At 36.4% G+C, this 20,192-nt stretch overlaps 3 protein-coding genes across 3 annotated transcripts in view; all 3 read right to left on the bottom strand.

Annotated features, from left to right (window-relative positions):
• Positions 1-1,139: 1,139 nt before the first annotated feature.
• On the bottom strand, positions 1,140-4,822 carry LOC113495879. The gene is made up of 7 exons (XM_026874876.1): positions 4,633-4,822; positions 4,263-4,380; positions 3,875-4,034; positions 3,323-3,528; positions 2,795-3,006; positions 2,165-2,274; positions 1,140-1,297 (listed from the first exon to the last, which is right to left on the bottom strand). The coding sequence occupies exons 1-7, from the start codon at positions 4,804-4,806 to the stop codon at positions 1,213-1,215; spliced, it is 1,065 nt and encodes a 354-aa protein (XP_026730677.1). The 5' UTR covers positions 4,807-4,822; the 3' UTR covers positions 1,140-1,212.
• A 307-nt stretch (positions 4,823-5,129) lies between these two features.
• LOC113495878 lies at positions 5,130-6,030 on the bottom strand. Its single transcript, XM_026874875.1, has 2 exons — positions 5,766-6,030; positions 5,130-5,375 (listed from the first exon to the last, which is right to left on the bottom strand). Exons 1-2 carry the CDS (start codon positions 5,916-5,918, stop codon positions 5,130-5,132), a joined length of 399 nt encoding a protein of 132 aa, XP_026730676.1. The 5' UTR covers positions 5,919-6,030.
• A 7,438-nt stretch (positions 6,031-13,468) lies between these two features.
• Positions 13,469-20,192, bottom strand: part of LOC113496057 (homeobox protein orthopedia-like) — a 30,609-nt gene continuing 23,885 nt past the window's right edge. Inside the window, exons 5-8 of the mRNA XM_026875139.1 lie at positions 15,746-15,911; positions 14,680-14,832; positions 14,061-14,186; positions 13,469-13,672 (exon numbers count right to left, since the gene is read on the bottom strand). Coding sequence (XP_026730940.1) covers positions 13,533-13,672; positions 14,061-14,186; positions 14,680-14,832; positions 15,746-15,911 — 585 coding nt within the window. The 3' untranslated portion in view covers positions 13,469-13,532. The remainder of the gene's footprint in view (positions 13,673-14,060; positions 14,187-14,679; positions 14,833-15,745; positions 15,912-20,192) is intronic.

Genomic DNA, 20,192 nt, shown 5'->3' with positions numbered 1-20,192 from the left:
TGAGGCGCCTAGGCTCAAATCAAGCATTCGTGGATGACAAAAATACTTGTCCTCCGTTAAGGCTTCATTTTTCCGGCATTCCCATGGAACAGGAACCACCGCGCTGTAAACTGAAGTCCGAGGACGGAGTCGCGGGCAACAGCTAGTTTCAAAGTAAATTATTATCCACTTTTTACTGTGCTGGCATATAAAACAGTAGATACTTTTATCATTTAAAATATTCAAAGAATACAAAATTACACTTTCAGTCTTTTTCTATGCATTTGTATAAAATTTGCATAACTTAACCGTTGCACTTAATATAAGATGTTCATTGTTACTTATTAGCTTGTGAGATGTAATTTTGCGTATAGTCAATTGAAATGTTAATTTTTTAGGCCTAATCTTGCATTTTTTAGAGGACCTAATTTTATTTTCTTATTTGCAGGGGCTAACTCAGTGAAAAGCTAAAACCAAGTTTGTGGGGCTGCCACCCTTGTCCCACTTCGTCCATCTTGAAAATTGTGCCGCAGTTGACAATGTTTTTATTACGATTTCTTCAATCGTTATTTTTAGCATTATTATTATAACGCAGACGAAAGTCACACAAAATGTAGCGAAAATAAATATAAAACTATTGAAATTATTGCAAAGATAAATGAAACAAGTGGATTGCGACTTGAACGCATGGATATTCTTGGTATACAGGTCACCCCGCCCACAACAACTGTTCGCGTTGTAATGCGGGTTTGAACCCACATCAACACAGATGCTTGTGAAGTGACTTAGAATAATTGTAGTCCATTTTCTTTAAAAGATAAAAACGATTTCCACACTAAGAATTTAATCGTCGTGCAAACAGGCTTTTGTTGAACACATTTTCTTGTATTACACGAGGATCGAAATTTTGAATAATTCGTCTATAAATTTTCACTTATTCACTAATAGAACTCACTCACTTTATGTAAGTCTTAACAAATTTATAACATACTACAGTATAATATTCCACAACTTTCACATAATGCCACCTAGTCTCAAACAAAGCAGAGCTTGTATTATAAGTACTAAGCTACCGATAAACTTACTTATATATTTCTAAATACACACATAATATGGATAAATTACACACAGACTCAGAACAAATAATCGTGATCGTGCTCATGACACAAACATTTGTCCTGGGCGGGAAATGGGGAATCGAACCCATTTGATTTTTTTGCCAATTAGTTCAGTTTACATTCTTTGACTTCTGCTATTTCTAGGTGTTGATTTTTCACTGCCTGTTGGGGTCGCAGTCACACTTCCTCCGGGGAATAATCTGGAAGTACAAAGAAAAGATAGTAAAAAGGGATGATAGAGTTCCATGCGTTTGCTGGCATAAAAATACCTCATCATCCACAGCTTTTATTCTCCTATTGCTGGACACAGGCCTCCCCTTTCTCGTGCCAATTTCTACTATGTGCTAGCCTCATCCAGAATCGACCCGAAACCTTTACTTTGTCATCAACCCATCTTGTTCCCGAACGACCGACGCTTCTTTTGCCTTTTCTTGGCAAAATACACATTACTTCCTACACACCGTTATTCTAATTCTCGAGCATTTAGGCTCCAGATGCTTCATTTTATTTTATTTCGGAAAACATATCTTTACAAAAACTGTTACAACCCCGTACATGCCTTTATTCTCTCCCATTTTACCGCTACAAGTATCAAAATGATGAATACAAAACGTTCAGTTATCGTCTGTTTATCTGTACACCGATAGCCAACCCATTGTGTGTCGGTATAAAGACTAAACCGATAAAACTGTTGGCCAATAAAAAGTGTATAGTCCATGTTTCAGGATCGTAGAAGAAGTTAGTTGTCGAATCTAAGGTGAATGATAGAACCACGCTGATTACTTCAGCATCATCCTAGCGTTTTTCTGCCTGTCTGACCTCGTCAATCTAGTTACCTGGGAAACACGATACTACTTAGTGAGACTCGTTGTCAGTCCTTCTAGCTTCTGGCTATCCGTAAAGGATCGTCATACGTCCACGGACCGGCAGAATCAAGTAGCTTAACCTGTGCATGATCAACGAAACAAATTGTAGTTTAACCACGAGCACCTCCAATTCTGATTACTTCATCAGCAGAAATTGATGACGCTGATGCAATTCAATCTGCTTCGGACCATGGAGCCTACCTCATAACACGCTTATATTTGTCCATCATTTCATCCACAGGGTCTATTTGGCACGGATCGTGAGTCTTTAGTGCTAAGTACGGAGCACGAGCTGTCACTGCATTAGTCATCTGTGAAACAAAAGCTTTATCAATTCCGACGAGACGCTGAAAATGGATCCATGAGACAATGGACGAAGTTACATTTTCAGAAATACAGAAAAAATTGTTCAAAGTCATTAATGTATGTATTTTAAGGGTTATTACTCGAGATTTAATCATTTCGTGCCTCCATTTACAACAAGCTGTCAGAGCTAAACCTTTGGCCTCTAAAATGCCTTAAATTTGTTGAAGGGTGCATCCCTTTTTTCAATTTTAATCTTTGATAGATCGCCCAGTAGTCAAACAACTATTACTGACCAGAAAATACTAAGTTTCAGTTCCCGAAGAAATCAATTTGTACCCTATATGAAGCTGTAGTGTTGCGCAAAATTACACCGTTAAAGAAAACGTACAGAATAACCGTCATGATTTTTATGATATTTGATTTGACGTTCAAAAGTGCCATATTATACTGGTCTTTTGAAATAAAGAATTTGACTTTGACTTTGACTTTGATGAACAAATAAAATAATAATAATTTTATACACACAACATGCTTTTGTGCTTCCATCTCCGTCAGTTTCCTATTCAAGTCATTTTTGAGTCCCTGCATCAGCACGAAGTCTTTTTCTAATATTCCTTGGAGACCAGCGTTTTCTAGGAGTGTGTCCAGGTCACTGACCGGAAACTCGGCAGAAGACGGTGATAATAGTCGAGAGGTTGATAGCACCGAAGGTCGTTGACGAGGTGTGGTTGATGAGGCTGTAAAGCGAAATTTTGTTACTATCTGAATATTTAGCACGGTTTCTATTGGAAGGTATAACAGTCATCTTCTTAGGTATGGCAGAAATTTAAGTCATTTTTAATTACACTGCTAAGAAGTGCTCTCGAAATAACACTTATTTATCCATGACGACGGCTACTGTTTTCTCTAAGCACTTTTTCTCTTTTTTTATTTCGGCATTCTTAACCCTAAAATGTTTTTCATTACGCAACAATTATAACTAGCTCCCGTTAACTTTGCATCTAGTAGCTTTATAATAAACAGTGGCACTGACAGAGAAGAAGAAGAACTTACAAACGGTACTGCTGGTATTAGGATAGTCGGGCAGATCCCAAGCTGAAGGTCGTCGTGCTCGTAGCGTGTCTTCTGGCGCGGCCAGTATGGCGCCACCACCGGCGCGCAGGCGTAGGCGACAGACGTAATCACAACAGGATACCATCAGCTCCTCACGATTAAAACGCTTGTATTCCCTAGAGGGTATAATTAGGGAAACTGCATTTTACGTAAACTTTAATAAAATATAATCATCATCATGTCACTCTGCATGTTCTAAGAAACTGCACTGCACTGCATTGCTGTAATTCTGTGGTGTGCAATAAAGAATATTTTATTTATCGATCTCTTTATACCCATTTTTATTACCAGCTCTGGAAATCAGCCCAGGTCAAATATTGTCCTCCCTCATTTGCCATAGTCTTTTTAAGTTGAATTGATAGCTTAATTAAAGCACTATTTTCAAAAAATACTTCTTGGAAAATGGAGCATTCTATTTTGCATTATATAGCTACAACGTTGTGGGTATATTCAGGTATGCCTATCAACACTTTTTGTACCAAAACCACTTACGGTTCATTCTCTAAGCCTTTATCCCAATCGCTTTTATCTTCGAGTTGCAGCATGAGACCTCCAGTGGATCCCTGGTAGACGCTGGAACCACGCCGTGACATTACTTCTGGAATTTCTGGTTCTGAATCTTCTTCTTCATCTTTATCCCTTCGGACAGGTCCTAAGAATGATTAGAATAATAGATTTTATAGAAATAAACTAATAGTCTCAAATTCATAAAGAATTGTTCAACAAAATTGTTTGGAATTATTTTGCTAATAGTAATTGTATGCTTACTATTAATGGTCATACAGGTCATCTAAACAATGTATTAGTTTGTGATAATGAGAACAGATGTACAAGTTTATGATTGTTTAAACAAAAAGTATTGAATGGAACATTTTCTTACCAGGATGTATACAGTAAGGCCCGAATTCAACCTTCTTTCCAAGAACGCCGAGAAATGGGAATCGTAACTTCAAACTTTGTAAGAGGCACTCTTCGTACAAGTCCCATATGTGTAGCGTCTGGAAAAAGTATATTCGAAGTGCATAAAACTATAATGAAGATGGAAATCTAAATAAAACTTTCTTAAAGTTGTCTGTTTTAAATGTACGAGTAGTACCATAACCTACGAAGCGGACCTACCGGATTCGATATTTTTCCTCAAGGCTGAATATCAAATCCGGGGAGTTTTTAGATCGATAAGAAAATTTTATCACCAATACTAGAACCATTCAAACCTCGACTTATGTTGAAGACTCAAAAGTTATACTTACACAATTATTACAAAAGGCAATAACAATCTGCTGTGAAGCAACTACAACGACATCCAAGATGGCGGGCGCAGCAGGAGCCGCGAGGGTTGCGAAGGAGCTGCGCGCGCACGACTGCCACAGCTGCACTGTCCCCGCCACCCCACCTGTTGCTACCAGCTGGAGTGCTGATACCATGTGGAAACATGTCACACCCTGTAGAATATACAGCTGTTATTAACAGTTAACTGAAGGGTGGCATAATTTTGAGTTACATAGATAAGATGGCAAATAGAAATTAGAGGTAAATAAATAAAAAAAGTGGAAGTGCACATTTTATAAAAATCAGGAAAAATATTCTTTTTATGTCCTAAAATATTCTCAAAATTTTAAACATTGGTTAGCCATCAGAGCTTTGAATTTTGCTCTTCAAATAATTATACTAACGACGACGTGTTGTGTTTCTCGATGATAAGATCACAAAAAAAAAAAAAAAAGTTAGTAATTAAGCTTTGACTCTACTAAGTGGGCGTCCATAAGAAATCCTTACAAAAAATAATAAAAATCCATACCCTGAGCACTTTAAAGACGTAATCATCCATATTCCCCCCAACACGCCTGATGCGAAGACTGGCGCTGTTGTCATGGGAGCATGTTACAAGGATCTCTCCTCCTCGTGAGAAGGCCACTCGACGGACGGTACGCTCGTGTACTCGACGCCAGACCATCACGGAGCAGTGAGATGTGTGGGGTTCTGAGGATAGCTCCTGATAAAAAAAATGATTTGTGAGTGCTAGCTACTGCAATTGAATTCTCATGTCGCGGCGGGTTTTGAAAACATAGAAGACACATGCAAAAAGACAGTCAGACAGGACAATTACAGAAGCGCTTGTCCTAAGCGGAAATATAATCCACGATACGCTGCGCCCAATGGATTTGGCGTGATGACCTCAATCACTCTGCTATCCTGAGCAGTTAAACTAAAAATTTTAACAATTAAAAACGCGTTTGCTTCGAGGCACAGTTTAACCATGAGAGTGTCTTTCAATCACTGTATAACACACAACATCACAATAGAACATTTATTATTTCTTAAATTCAAAAATACACATTGAGCATCACTTAATATGATTACAGTCAAAATCAGTCAGATTTACCATCCAGAAGTAATAGTTGATGGCATCAGGTGTATTGGTGTGGAGTAGCTGCAACTTGGGCTGCAGGAAGAGGACCCGCGTGACGTCACCGCGCTCCGAACCAAGCGCCAGCTCTGACGTCATGCGGGTTGGGCTCGAAGGACAGTACGCCATACACTGATGAGAATAAGTTCTTTTTGGTCAATTTATTCAGTTGGTTTCGTTAAAATGTATTCAATTCGAGAAGTAGGAATAGTCTTTATTGTTCGTACCCAAATCGTAAAAGTGGAACGTGATCATTAATATGCCGCTTTTTTTGTAACCTGGGAAATTCTTATGGTTTATCTCCGCCCTGGGGAAGGCGGACTCTTGCCGGCTAAAACCACCGGAGTGCTTCACCCCTTCCCTTGTGCCTGAAACCACGGGAACGCGATGCAAACTACCGCGATCCCACTAATATACCGTCTAGGGTATGATACCTGTCCATCTTTCTAAGCAATAAGAAATTGTAACTTTGATATTCAAATAGACTCTCTTATGTAATCTTTTTCAATGTAACCTCAGCCTCATGTATATGTATAGTCTTCTTGGTCCTTCAGGTAATAAATGATAAACACAGAATGAATATCGAAAATTGATTGCATAATTGTAAGTATTTTTATTTTGTGTTTTTCATTTGCACATAATAAACTAATTTCTTGAAGTCCATTAGCTTCATATGTGGGCTTGTATTTTTGTCTCATTGTTTTATTTTAAATTAAAGTCGTTCTGAACCGTTTAAAGGATTATTCAATATCTACATTTATTCTGTCTAACTTAGATTTATATATCTTACCGTTGGTATGTTGGGCAGTCCAGTGATACAATAAAGTGGTGTGTGTGACAAAGTGGTTGCATCATATATGGTAAGACTTCGATCTGAAGCAGACATCATTAGAAACTGCACATCCTATAACAGAGATAATGTGATTTATGGTTTATTGTTCACTTTTTTAATTGGTTGCGTCAAACGGATACCTTGTCTCCCAATGTGGTTGTCCTGATGGTAAGCTAGATCAGGTGCATAAGGTGAGGGTACGCTTGCTTCTGAAGGTCCCTAAGTTCATCTGGGAATACTGCTGCTGCGGCTAGTGAGCCGATGAGTACCGTAAGAATCGCACTTTGGTGGACCTTGTCAAAGTGTTTTTTTAATTACTTCTTAAAGTAAAGGAAATTAAGTTTTTTTGATGTGATCCAATAGCTCGGAATATATCTGAACTAAGTTTAAGGCTCTTATGTGTTAAATTGCAAAAACTTACAGATAAATAAATCGCGTCTGTTATCCAACGATTTTTAACTCGTCCTCGGACACCCGATCTATGGTAAAACATCTGCAAAGATACACAAAATTCTGTCAATTATTACGATCAAACAAAAGTTAATGTAGTGCAAATCTATGCTCAAAATTAAACTGAACTGGAAAATTCTGACTCATGTCAAATAAAGGCACAAAGGTAAACCTACGACTCAGTGTGCTCCTTGGCTTTGATATCGCAGCATGTTGAGAAACAAATCACGGGATAAACTTAACGCTGAAGAAAAGGAATATCAAACCTCATAGGTATGCAATAACCGCATCTCTCCACTGTAGATACCAACTCTACCGCCGCGGGAGACCGCCGCGTAACAGAAGGAATCTTCTCTTTCAATGCAGACTAGCTTCACAAGGGTTTCTCTCTGGAATTGAAATGACAGTGTGATTTTTTTATTTAACATATTTGCAGTTCTTTTGCTCTTTTTTAGTCACCTCTAGTAGCGAATCTGATTTAATAATGTCCCATAGCAATTTTCACCAAATTAGTAAGTAACCAGAAAGCGTTGATATTCTATGCGATTATTGTTTGTCTTTTTAGGACTTATTCTGTAGCTTAAGTTCAGAAATTATTGTGCATTAATCGTAGTCATGTAAAGAAATCAACTGTTCTGGTATTAAGGCTTTTTCAGTCGCCCAACTAATAAGCTTGATCTATCAAGAGAAACATGCACAGCAAAATTCCACAACTTTATTATCTATACCTTGCAATGATCTAATCTCTTCATCCCTTCCTCCTTGATCGGGACCCAAGCTTCAGCCCTGGTCCTGGTCTTCCGAGCACCCACGGCCACCAGCTTGGTCACCAGCTGCCTCCACCATACTTTCCCGCTGCTGAAGCAGTCCAGCAGTTGGAACAGCTTGTGAGCGTGGGTTGTGTATTTGTGGTGGCCTGTGTCAGAGAGATAAGTGGTTCTGAGGATCACGAAATATGTGATTGTGGAAGAGAGATGACTCTACGCCATGTAGTGCTAAGTCTCGCTTCCACAACAGTCTCACTTTATTAGGTAGTGGTAAATAAAGTTAGAGATGACTAATAGTTCAACTCATCTGTCACACAAGGATTGAAATTCTTAAAGTGGGAGTCGTTTATAAAAAAAAGAAAAAAAATTTAAAAATATATCTGTGCCTAATCGAATAGATTCTTGCTTATATAGGTTACTGTATATTTACAAGGATCCATGAAGCCATGAGTATAGATGAGGTAAATTTACAATGAATGAAATGAAATGGTACCAAAGATGTTATCCAGCGCGGAGACGAACCCTTGCTCGTCGAGCCACAGCGTGTCCTGCGGCGGCGGCACTGTCTCCGCGAACTCTATGCCTTCCTCAGCTGCGGCCGCTCTCATCACCTCCTCTACACGTCTGGAATTCAAATTGATAACTGTAATGTTAAGAGCAAGTGGCGTATAACCCTTAGGAAAACTGTTGCAGCTGTTGCACCGACATTACGCTGTGTTGGGTTGCATAACTTACATTAAGGCTTTTTCTAATTTTTGTTTTAAGAATCTGGTGTCCAAAATAATCAATGACTAAAATGTACAAAAAATTAAAAGCTTTATTTTCCTTGTTTAAAACATAAAATTAAAGCACCTTATTTTCAATAGCTAGACTAATCAGAAACCGTCTGTCACGAGGGTCAACACTCTAGTAAGCTGAACAGTTCAAATTTTACTGTTGTTTTAAAAAATAAAGACCAATGTTAAGCAACTTTTGATACGGTCTTAAATAATCTTTAGTGTCCGACTTAGGTACACCTCATATGTAATTTGCTTTTCTCTTTTATTACAAACAAATAAATCACACATACTTATCAATATCCTGGGCTTTGCTTCGTTCTTTATTCTTCTTGAAGCATCTTCTGAGCTTGCTGAGGATCGCTGGATTCATTTTGTTCATCAGCTCACGAGCTAGGCATTCGTCTTCATCGTCACTGAAATACGTGGAGATGACAAGGAATTACGAAAGACCTTAATAAGTTACTTAATCAAATCTTTTTGCAAGTAGGTACTATGTCGAAGTCTTTAAGGACCTACCAAGTTGTCTGAGCTTTGTCACAATTCCACAACTGCAATCGAGGAGGTCACGTAGTCAGTCGCTTCTTGTAGAACACTGGTACCTAGTTGCATTCGGTTAGACTGGAAGCTTGGACCACAACATAATTGATGATGTTGATAAGACTAAGGGCCCATTTAGACGATGTGAGATATATTCAACAAAATATAACACATTGCTGGCGATCGTATGTCACCCAAAATACCCGAACCGCTGTTTGTCGCATCGTTTAAATAGGTCCTTATTCTACTCCGATTAAGTTCTTGCAATATAACTAATATTTATTAATGCCCATACATATCTAATTCATTACTCTATTACTTTAAATATTGTTTATATATGGTTTATCTTCTTGAATGTTTATTAGATGAATTCTTGATGATGATTTAAATATGGGAATGAGAGAAGAATCTTCAACACAATTATTTTCAATAACTGGTAATAAAAGGTGATGTTTCATTTTACGTGTATTGTAAGAATTTTGAGAAACAATAAAAACTATTAATTTTTATTTTTTATACGCACCATGATTCTAAACTTTCATCCGAAGCACTCTTCACCGAGTAACTCCTCTCAAATATTTCTGAACATTCATCATACAAAGATTTCTGCGATTTTATAGACATTATTGAATATATACATAAACTAACACACTGATAACTTAATACTATACCGTTGTCTTCTATTGTTTAATCAATAGTTAAGTGGTGAATGGTTACAGACTGTTCATAGTAACGCCATCTATTTGAAAACTTTGGAACTAAAAGTGACAGTCACTCGTTAAGTTTTTGTTTTTAATACTTATTAGTTCCGTTTTTAGGTTTCATTTAAAACTTGAAGTAAGAATGTGTGACTGTTGTTGCTATTGAAAAAGAAAACACTACAGTTGTGTTCTGTTTTACAAAGAAGAAAGTACTTAAAAGGGGAAGGGAACTTAAAAAAAAACACAACCACTTTCAAATAAAAAAACTAATGGGCCAAACTTAATAGACTTATTTATGGGGCCAAATGACTGGTATTACTAGTAAAATAAAATCGATCCCAAAATAAAATTATAAGGGAACTAACATATTAACTAACATAACGAATTGAGAACAACGTCCTTTTGAAAGTCGATTGAATGGAAGGAAACATTAATTTATTTATTTAATTATCACACTAATCTCCATTACAGGTTAATGCGGTAGCTAGGACTAAACAAAGGTCTAAGTATTTATGTGAACTAGGGTTTCAAAGATTGAATTATTATGCACATAGTTGCAGATCTAAATTCCAGCAACTGTTTTAATATATAATTATCTGATAATTCTGATATGCATAGGCAATAAGTTAGCCTGATACACATGCCCATCATTGCTCCTCCTGGAATTGCTTATTGCTTCATCCACTTTTCTCCTAGATATGAAATCCTTACTATTTATGATTCCCATGTTTCAAATTTCTGTCATTCCGCGATTTCTTGGAGTTCTCGGAATAAATTGATTTGTATCTGTAACATAGAAAGACATACTTTGGTTGTGTTACCAAAAGAACGCCGTGCCTCTTATTTTTAATGTAGAAGACATCACATGAGATATCATGTAAAAAGAAGACTGCAGTCTGTCTATTGTTAAGAAAAGCAACGGAGACGCCTGTCAAGAATAAATAAAACACCCAACTGAACATTGTCTATTTTTATTGTATGTATATATAATAATACTTATATACTAGTATACTAACACTAAGATGTAGGCTATACATACATACACGGGGCCAGAGAACTAACGCATCCATTGAAAATATACGTTCTAACGTTTTTTCAGTTCTTTACTTATAGAAAAAAGAAAGAAATTAGTATAATTAGTATGATTTGATGTAATTTCAATATCAATTTTACCCAAAAATACTTTTCGGAATCACCCAACTAGTTTCAGTTGTAATAAAGATTATGGAAATTCAAGTGTGTGAAGAAACTCAGTTTATTCGAGATTTGAAATTCGACAAACCAACGAAGCTGCTTAGGTCGATGGCCGCACGTCCAAATTTCACCATTGTATTTGTTACATGTCTTATGGTGACGTCTGACTTCATAGTGATACAAATGTGACACACCATGATTCGGACTTTAGTTGACTCCGAAACTATTTAGGCGACTATGAAGGATAAGGTTGGATAAACTGTGAATTGTATAAATAGTTCTGAAAAGTGATTTTATTAAAGTAACTTCACGTTATCAAGAATCTTTTATATTAATCCAAAATGAGATAGATTCCCTTTGGTGATTGTAATTTAAAATATAAATTTAAATCTGTTTCTGTTTGTCAAAAATGTAGATACACTAACTGTGGATGTACTGCGGTTTACGTTCCAAAACATTGAAAAGCTGAAATATAGTACCTACCAGGCAAACAGAATATCGTAATAATGTAAATATTGTTTAGTTTGAAAAGTATGTTTAGACAAACAAAAACAAAACAGAATATTAGTAAAATAAGCTTAAAAGTAAGACATTCTAAATACCTAAATCGGCTCCGAAAATAATCTTATTAATAAAAGCGAAACTTACACACAAAACAACGGACGGAAAACCTTTAAAAAATAATAATAAAACAAAATATAAAAATAATAATAGAAAAAAATTCGGAGCTCGAAACGTATAGGAACTGTCAACCACATTCAACTATAATGGAACAATTCAAACCAAGTTTAAAAATAGAAGTGGCCACGAGTTACCGTTATTTTGTTTTTATCTATATTGAATATACCTAACTATACATTTACACACGTAAAACATACTTTGGATCGAAATGCCGTATACTTTTTTAAGGTCTGGATTACTTAATAATACAGTGTTTAATTAATGAAAAGAAAATAGCAAGATACACTGATGATGTACCTAATTCAAAATGTGCTTAGACATCGAATAAATGAGTTGTTGTATTGTGTTGATTATTAGCATCATGTTTTTAATCAATGAAGCGTTTTTAAAAGGTTTAATGACAATTGTGACTACTACTTAACACCCCATTCGTGAAACGTTCAGACAAAGGAGACTCTATGCCATTTGTCTGTCTGTCATGCTTCAACAACTGAAATATTATTATTTTAAAACGTGGTGGCAGGCACTCGGTTAGAAACAGATCCGGAATACAAAAAAGTTTTGTTTCAAAGCCATTAACTTTTCATTAATAAAACATCCTGTATCATTTCTTTTCTACTCCACATAGCAGCTTGGAAAACCCGCCAGGAATATAATGTCACGAACTGTTTTAAATTACCCTCCTTTGTCGTATAACTATGTAAGTAGTCTATAATAAACCATTTGAGATACACAGACTTTCCATATTTCGGAAAACTTCGCTTTAATGACACATTAAAATTACTATCACATTCCCTATTGCATAAAATATTGTATATTAGCTGCACTAGGTATGTGGTAAAATCATTTAAATTCGGACTCAGGCTGATAGACATGAACGCAGTTTTTTAACTAGCAACACTGAAATAACGGTCACTTGAGATTCGAAATTGGAACAAGAAAAATGATTGCCTCTTTTTAACGTTAAATTTTATTTTATTTTATGCCAGAGGCCGATTTAAAAAGTATTTTTATTTGAATAAATCTATCTGAATTTGGAATGTTGGAATCCATACCTACAATCTATGTATAACTTCGATTACGACAAATTTGCGTAAATACAATAATATTAATTGCTATTTAACACTAATTAATACTTTATACTTGTTACTTAAACAATAAATAGCTTACAATTAAACTATCATTTATTATTGTACGAATGCGTATACATGTATTTTCTCGAATACAGCTCACAATTTTATCGTAAGAATAATGTTTCGGAAAAAATTGTAATTTATAAATGTCGTCCTAGTTGAGGACTTAATATTTTACAATTAGAAAGATTTTTTTTAATGTAGAGTCTGTTTTTGTGGCCTTTTTAATCCCTGTCACGCCTTTGTTTGAGAACCTTTTTAAAAACAACATTTAGGTTTATTTCAAAACACTAAGTTTGTTAGGATGCCATACAAACTCCGTGGACATCTATATTGCACGTAAATCCCTGCTAATAAAACGTATTTCGTGTCGTATACTCGTTATTAGAAAAGCTCATCTGTTCATTACGCTTAATATTGATCAAAAATATATTATTTGGCAGTTCAAAGACTAAACAGCAATAGCAAAATGCTGTAAACAACTGTCAGATCCTACAAAGGACAGTTGCAAAAAAAATTTAACTAAAATCAAAATTGAACAAAACGGCGCACTGTTAGAACGCCGCATTGTCAAAACTGCGCATTGAACAAAACGGCGCACTGAACAAAACAGTGCAACGAACAACGTGATCAAACGGGGCCGAAGGGTCTGTAGACAGGGTTATGCGGTCAGTAGACCGGGCTGTGTGCGTCGTAGTTGAGCTGCAGGTATGGCGGGATCGCAGCCGACAGCTCGGACGCTCGCCGCCTTAGTGCAGCGATGCTGTGTCCGCGCCACACCTCCTCTTCAGGAGGCTCTCCACCGTTACCTATAGAAGATGCAATTACGTTTATAAATGGTCCAAATGTGAGACGGAGACTTTGCGCAAATTGTAGACAAATTTGATATAAAGAGTGGGAATAGTGGGTGGAATGGGGGGTGAGATCTGCAATTTTTTTTTGGTCAATGGCGACTTGGAGTTATTATTACTTAAATAAAGTTGCATTTTTAAGAATCTACTTTGTCCTTTCTACTTAGTTTTTGATCTTTGCTTTAGTTCTAGCTGTTCCAATAATACGACACATGTCTATCTTCATACTTGAAGCCGTTTTATAACTGTGCAACATAATTTATTAAGCTCACGCATTCTTCCACTGCTGAGGATCTTAACTTGTTACAGTCTTTGTGACTAAACTATGAGAACTGTTGGCACTAACCGGAGGCGGTGGGTGACGCGTTGTTGTTTGCGCAGTGCATGTGCGGCGGTGTGGGAGACCCCTCGAGCGCGCCGGACTGCTGCTGTTGCTGACTTATGTTGTTGCAGTATGACATCATCGTGTCACCTGGAACAATTTTAAACGGGTTGATGTTTGCATACTGTTAATTTTCATTCATTCATTCAATTTTTGTTTTACAGAGTTCAGGACTATTATGTAGATATTGGCCCTTAAACGAAAGTTACTTTAAGGAGATTACTGATAGGAGCACTTGATAAATTAATTTTTATTACTCTGGCACATGTTGGTCATAATCCTTATTGTGATTTTGCCAAAAATTATTACGATTAGATTTTCATTCCAACCACATCCCTCAGTAACTTGACGAATAATTTTTCATTACTTTGGCACATTTTGGTCAAAATCTTAATTGTAATTTTCGCCAAAAATATTTTAACAAATTTAGATTACACTCACATCCCGAGAACTGTATTAGAACTTTTACTTTTAGTGCCTGATATCAAAAACTTTTTTGTCAAATCATTTTTTTTCTATATTCCTCTGTAAAATATTATTCACATTAAGCGTATAAGAATGAATGAAGTCTTATTATACTGACCAAGTGAGTTGAGCGGGTAATGCCCCTGGTAGGGTTGGCCTGAGGCGACGGAGCTGATGGGTAGTGAGGGGTTCAGGTCGGCGGCGAGCTGCGGGAGGCCGCCCGCCCCGAACCCGCCCATGGAGACGCCGCCCTGGGAGAGCTGACCGAGACCTGGAAAGTTGAGGGCTTTTTGTTTTAATGGAAGTGGAGATGAATAGTGTTTATGTAATGTTGTGTGTATGTCTTTGTGTCTCACTCGTTGACAAAAGTCTCTTGTAGTTGAGTCTAGAGTGTTTTGTCTTAAGGGTCTGTTTACAATGATCTTGTATCTCCGGCCTAACTGGCTATGTATTTTTGTCTATCGGCTTAAACCATGTTAATATTAAAATAAATAAGTAATTGGTGTTAAAACACAGAAAATATTACTTAATATTATTAAGTAAAGGTAAAGAAAAAGAAAAAAGAGCAAGCGCGTGCGCTAGCTTAGTAAGTTGTGTTTAGTTGATTCTAATTGACACTGGTTATTATGCGTAAGTATTAATTTTGTACAAACTACATCTATTCACTCACCATCAGGCTCAATTTACTCTATTACACTTCATTCAACGAAACAAGTGCTCTTACCGCCATCTAATTCGTCCGGCGTGAACTATTTGTTTAAGTAGTTACCGGTAAGCAACATAGATGGCGCTATGAGGCGCTCTTGCGAATACTGTCCATTTGGAAAGAGTTTATAAAGGGAACAAATTCTTTAAATATTATTATGCATATTATGATGATTAAACATGAATTTGACCCAATTTCACTAATTTCCGTAGAAGTTTCATGTTTTCACGTATTTTTCAATACTTTTTAATTGTAACAAGTTTTACAAAAAAAAAATCGTCAACGTAACTTATACAGCGCGTGCAGTGTAATGAAGGGCTAGCAAGACGCCCGAGATGTTAAACACGTTTGTATTGTTACTCACTGTCTGGCATCAACCCGGATTTGTCAGCGAATAAGATGCTGTCCCCAAAGATGAAGTACCATGACAAAAAAGGCAATGCTCCGGGGGTGTTACATACAGTTTAAGGTTACTCACCAGCTGGCATCGACCAAGGTCTATCGGCGAACACCCCGGGCCCGCAGACGTCACCAGCCCCGAACGGCGGTAGACCGTGTGAAGGCAGCAGGGCGCCAGGAGAACGGAACACGTTGGTGCTCTTCTTACGTTTCTTCCACTTGGCTCGGCGGTTTTGGAACCAAACCTATAGGGGCAAAATATAATGATAGATTGTTAGTAAAGGGATTAAATTGAATTCTTACAATATGTACCAAAAAAAAAAGACTATAATGTCTGTCTGTGAGATCTTCGATAAATGTACACTTAGTTCAAAGTTGCATGTCTTATCGAACACAGAAATACTAGATTATCACAGAAGAAACACATTTTATAACATGGAAAACTATTTATGCAACACACAAATTAATGTATTAGAAAATTTAAATTTGTTTCGTATTAATACCGATTTTAAAAATATCACAAAACAATAAATACTCTAGATTGCTCCAACATTTCTTCCTTAACCACGGAAATCTTACCATCAAGGATAGTAAGAAACCCCAGAGGTCAAACCAACCCTTTTCATGGTTATCATTTATCAAACTACACCTATAGAAATCGTTCTACTGTGCACCATCTACTGTTATATTGATAACAAACGAAAATCGACCTTAAAAGTTGCGGCCATATTAATCGATTCATATATTGCATGGTAGATTGTACAGGGGTTTGGTGTAAATCGCACGTCATTTGTCAGGAAATTTTATTGATTCAGATAATCCGGATGAGCTGATGTTATTTATCATGATTTTCTTCTTTCAAGACCCTTCGCGGGAACATAGACAAAGCGTAAATGGTAGAAACATTATGTCGTATGGACACAACTAAATATTCATATAAGTATTTTAGAGTGCCTACCTATGTTTTAGATATTTATGTAGATATCTGTATTTAGAAATCAATATTATACCTATGTAATATCATAGGTAGAAGTTGTTGTATGTTGTACGTTGATATCTAATGCATTTTCCTGACTATGTAATAATTATTCGAGAGGCATTTGCATAATCCTTTAAGGTTTTACGAATATTTACTAATAACCAGAAACGCGGAGAACTTTTGTGAGGATGAGTCATCATTAAACGATTTAATCAGTTCACTCACGTTTATTACGCAACTAGTTTCGGACCCAACTAGAGTCCTTCTCCATGAGCCGTGGTGAAAGAGAGTCAAACTGTCCGACTAGTTTAAAGACCTCCGAGTCCTTTATCATGAGCTGACGCGATGATGACGTAACGAATCAAAGTAACAGTTTCTGAATGAATACAACTCGCAACACCACTTTCATTAAAACGTCAAAAGCCGACAATCCCAAAAAACTAAACATATAATATTCATATTAGCAATGACGACCTCATTCAATTCCGATCTCATTAAAAAAACATTTTTATTGCAATACTCGCGAACCAGTTTTTGCGAGACAAGTAACAATGGCATAGTGCTGGCATAACATTAACAACAAACAGCATTAAAACAATGCGAAAGTAACCCCGCCATGCCACATGGATTCACCGCCATTAAAAATGTATTTTAAGGTGGTAGGTTATTGATAACCGGTAGCGAGTTGAAAAACGCTACGTTTGAATATTTTTTTTTTAATTTAAATACTTTGTTTTTTACTATGCATAGTAATTAGACTAATTAATAGTTAAGCAAGGACCTATTTAAACGTAGTATATTTCTTTTCTAAATGCATATTATGAAGTACAAAAAAAAGTCCTTAAAATCAAATGCCTTTTAAATTCTCACTGTTTGTGTTTTGGGTTAAGAATTATCTTAACCGTTTGTCAATCTTTTCGAATTGCGAAATGAATCGCAATGGTTTAAGTATAATTATATTATACTTCGTTAATTTTACAGTAGCTATTTACTTTGGCATCTTTTAGGTATTTTTTTAGCGAAACTTGTTACCAAACTACATTTTTAAATGTTTCTTACCCCACATATGTACATATTTTGCCATACTAAACAATTTTGCGAAGGTTTTTCATGAACAATTCCTATTATGACTACTTCAATCAACTACTAAAATCGAGTTTTTACAGAACTGTTTCCTACCTAAACTGAACAAAAAAGATTGTCCGCTTCCGCTTATCACCAACCGCTACCTAATCGCGCGAGAGCGAGACAACTGTGCAAAAGAGACAGACATACTCATTTGGCAACTGTCACCTACAGAACTCTATTATTTATGGTTTCGGCTGGGATCCGCGATCGCTTCGAGACTCCTTCGGTTTTGTTTGCGCTGGCCTTTTGTAAACAAATGGGGTGTGAAAACCGAAGTGTAGGTAAAACTTGTATTTGTTTAAGACAGGAATACTTATTCACTTTGTTAGGTTTAGACGGTTTGACAAGTTGATTAAAAGATAGGAAATTTAGACTGTCATATCTAGGAGATTTGGTTTGCTAACATTGTAATAATATAGTACACTAACTGTTGCCTGCGACTAAGTCCACGTGAACTTTACAGCCCGCGGTAATTCCCGTCTCCGTGGGAATGCCAGGATAAATGTATCTTTGGCTCCTCTCCCCCCTCTATTGCTTCAGACTAAATTACCCAAAAACCATATTGCCTCCACCTCCCTATATTGACGCCTACGTCGCTTTCAATGCCGATGCCGCGGTGTGAGCCAACCATGCATTATTTTTAAAATACCTACAATTTTTATATTCGTGATAACTTTTCAGTGAAATAATTCAATAAAAAGACCCACTTTTTTGGTCAATACTTTTGTGTTACTTCTTCACTTAGCCATACCAAAATCACAGCAACCCTTACACCATACAAACACCACAACACCACCAACCGGCCAAAATTAACTTCTACCGCAAAACAATAAGATCGGCTACATAACTCACAAATCACAATATTGTAAACTTTCATTAATCTTGCTAAACATCCGCATGTAGTTTGGTCCCAGGGGCACCGGACTCACTCTGTAGCGACGGTAGAGCCGCAAGGAGTAATAGCCGACGGTCGAGACGTAATCCCGGATAGAGGTGGCCGATTTTTCTGACCGATGCCCGAAAAAGAGATTTCTTTATCGTTTCGAGTTTGGGTGTCTTCGTGAAACAAAGAATACTTATTCATAGAAAATGATATAAACGTATGTATAAAAGGCGAACTTAACCCAGTAATGAATTTTCTTAAAGCAAACATACATTTTGAGGGCGTAAAAATGAAATTTGCAATTTAAAGATGGCTTTTGGTAAAACAGATTCTTGTTTTAATTGGTATTGACCACAGCATGACCAAGTACATACATTTATTCCGCATAAGGATATCGAATAATAACGATGACCATATTTACGTATGATATGGGAAAGTTCTAAATCAACATCAATAACTGTCTGTCTGTCTCCGCTGCTGGAAAAAGTCCTACCCCTTTTTCTTGCAGACCGGTCTATCTTTCGCGATATATAGCCACGTGCATATCAGACTAGATCATCACAGCATCTTCACCGCGGACGATCTCGGCGACGATTTATTTCCTCTGGCGTCTACTGGGTGACGATCTTTGTTGATCAATCAGGCTGCATTCTCGAAACAATATCAACCCAAAATAATACAAAATATCTGCAATATTTGCATGGTCACTCAACATTCAAATACTTCACGGCCCTATTTCCTCACTCAACAAACATTTCAAACTTTTCAACAAATCCAACATCACTGCAACTGTTGTGCAACCGTGAATATTTTCATGAACTTCTAATTGTAGGAATACAGTTTCATAAACACGAGTTTTGGTCGTGAGCTTGTAGTTAGCGCTGTGTGTTTGTGTGTCGTGTCTGAACGTGCTTTTGCACCTCGGACGTTGGGTGTACCGGCACGCTACCGTTAATACTGGCTAGAAAAATACTTAGGGCCGATTTTTCAATAACCGTTTTGACAGCTTTTGTATAGAAAATATGTCAAACGGCCATATTTATTCCTCAAATCAAAGTTTGATGATTTAAAAATCGGCTCTACGAAAAATAAATCAATACTGGCTGGAAAAACGCTGATAAAAATAAATCGTTGTTCCAAAATTGATTTCAGAAAGTTGACATGCTTTTATTAAAAATTAATATTTTTATGATACATTGTGAAATGTTGCAACTCGGAGGAGAAATTTAATAAAATTTATATCGAGATTTATTTATTTAAATTTAAGTTTTCGACGTGATTTTTCCTATCTGTCGTCTGTTTAAGTAGATAATTCAGACAAAATACATAAAAGGCTTAATTGTGTAAAGTCAAATAATTTATGTAGTCCTTAGCTTAGTTAAATTTAAATACAATTGATTATTAATTTATTTGTAGTCATTTATAACAAGACTGGCTTCTATTTATTTCAAACATTTATATCAATAATATCGAAAATAAAAACAGTAATGAAATAAAACCACCAATCACGATTATAATAAATATTATAAGTAGAAC

Source organism: Trichoplusia ni, chromosome 7 (genome assembly GCF_003590095.1).
Source record: "Trichoplusia ni isolate ovarian cell line Hi5 chromosome 7, tn1, whole genome shotgun sequence".
NCBI classification, from domain to species: domain Eukaryota; kingdom Metazoa; phylum Arthropoda; class Insecta; order Lepidoptera; family Noctuidae; genus Trichoplusia; species Trichoplusia ni.
The sequence above is the reverse complement of the archived record's forward strand: the minus strand, read 5'-3'. Positions and strand labels throughout refer to the sequence as shown.

Excerpts from the sequence above, each read along its gene's own strand:
- LOC113495879 (XM_026874876.1), bottom strand. The coding sequence starts at position 4,806 with ATGGTATCAGCACTCCAGCTGGTAGCAACAGGTGGGGTGGCGGGGACA. Across the intron at positions 4,035-4,262 it reads GCCTTACTGTATACATCCTG|GACCTGTCCGAAGGGATAAA; the intron begins GTAAGAAAATGT and ends AATCATTCTTAG. Across the intron at positions 1,298-2,164 it reads AAATATAAGCGTGTTATGAG|ATTATTCCCCGGAGGAAGTG; the intron begins GTAGGCTCCATG and ends TTGTACTTCCAG.
- LOC113495878 (XM_026874875.1), bottom strand. The coding sequence starts at position 5,918 with ATGGCGTACTGTCCTTCGAGCCCAACCCGCATGACGTCAGAGCTGGCG. Across the intron at positions 5,376-5,765 it reads TCAACTATTACTTCTGGATG|GAGCTATCCTCAGAACCCCA; the intron begins GTAAATCTGACT and ends TTTTTTTATCAG.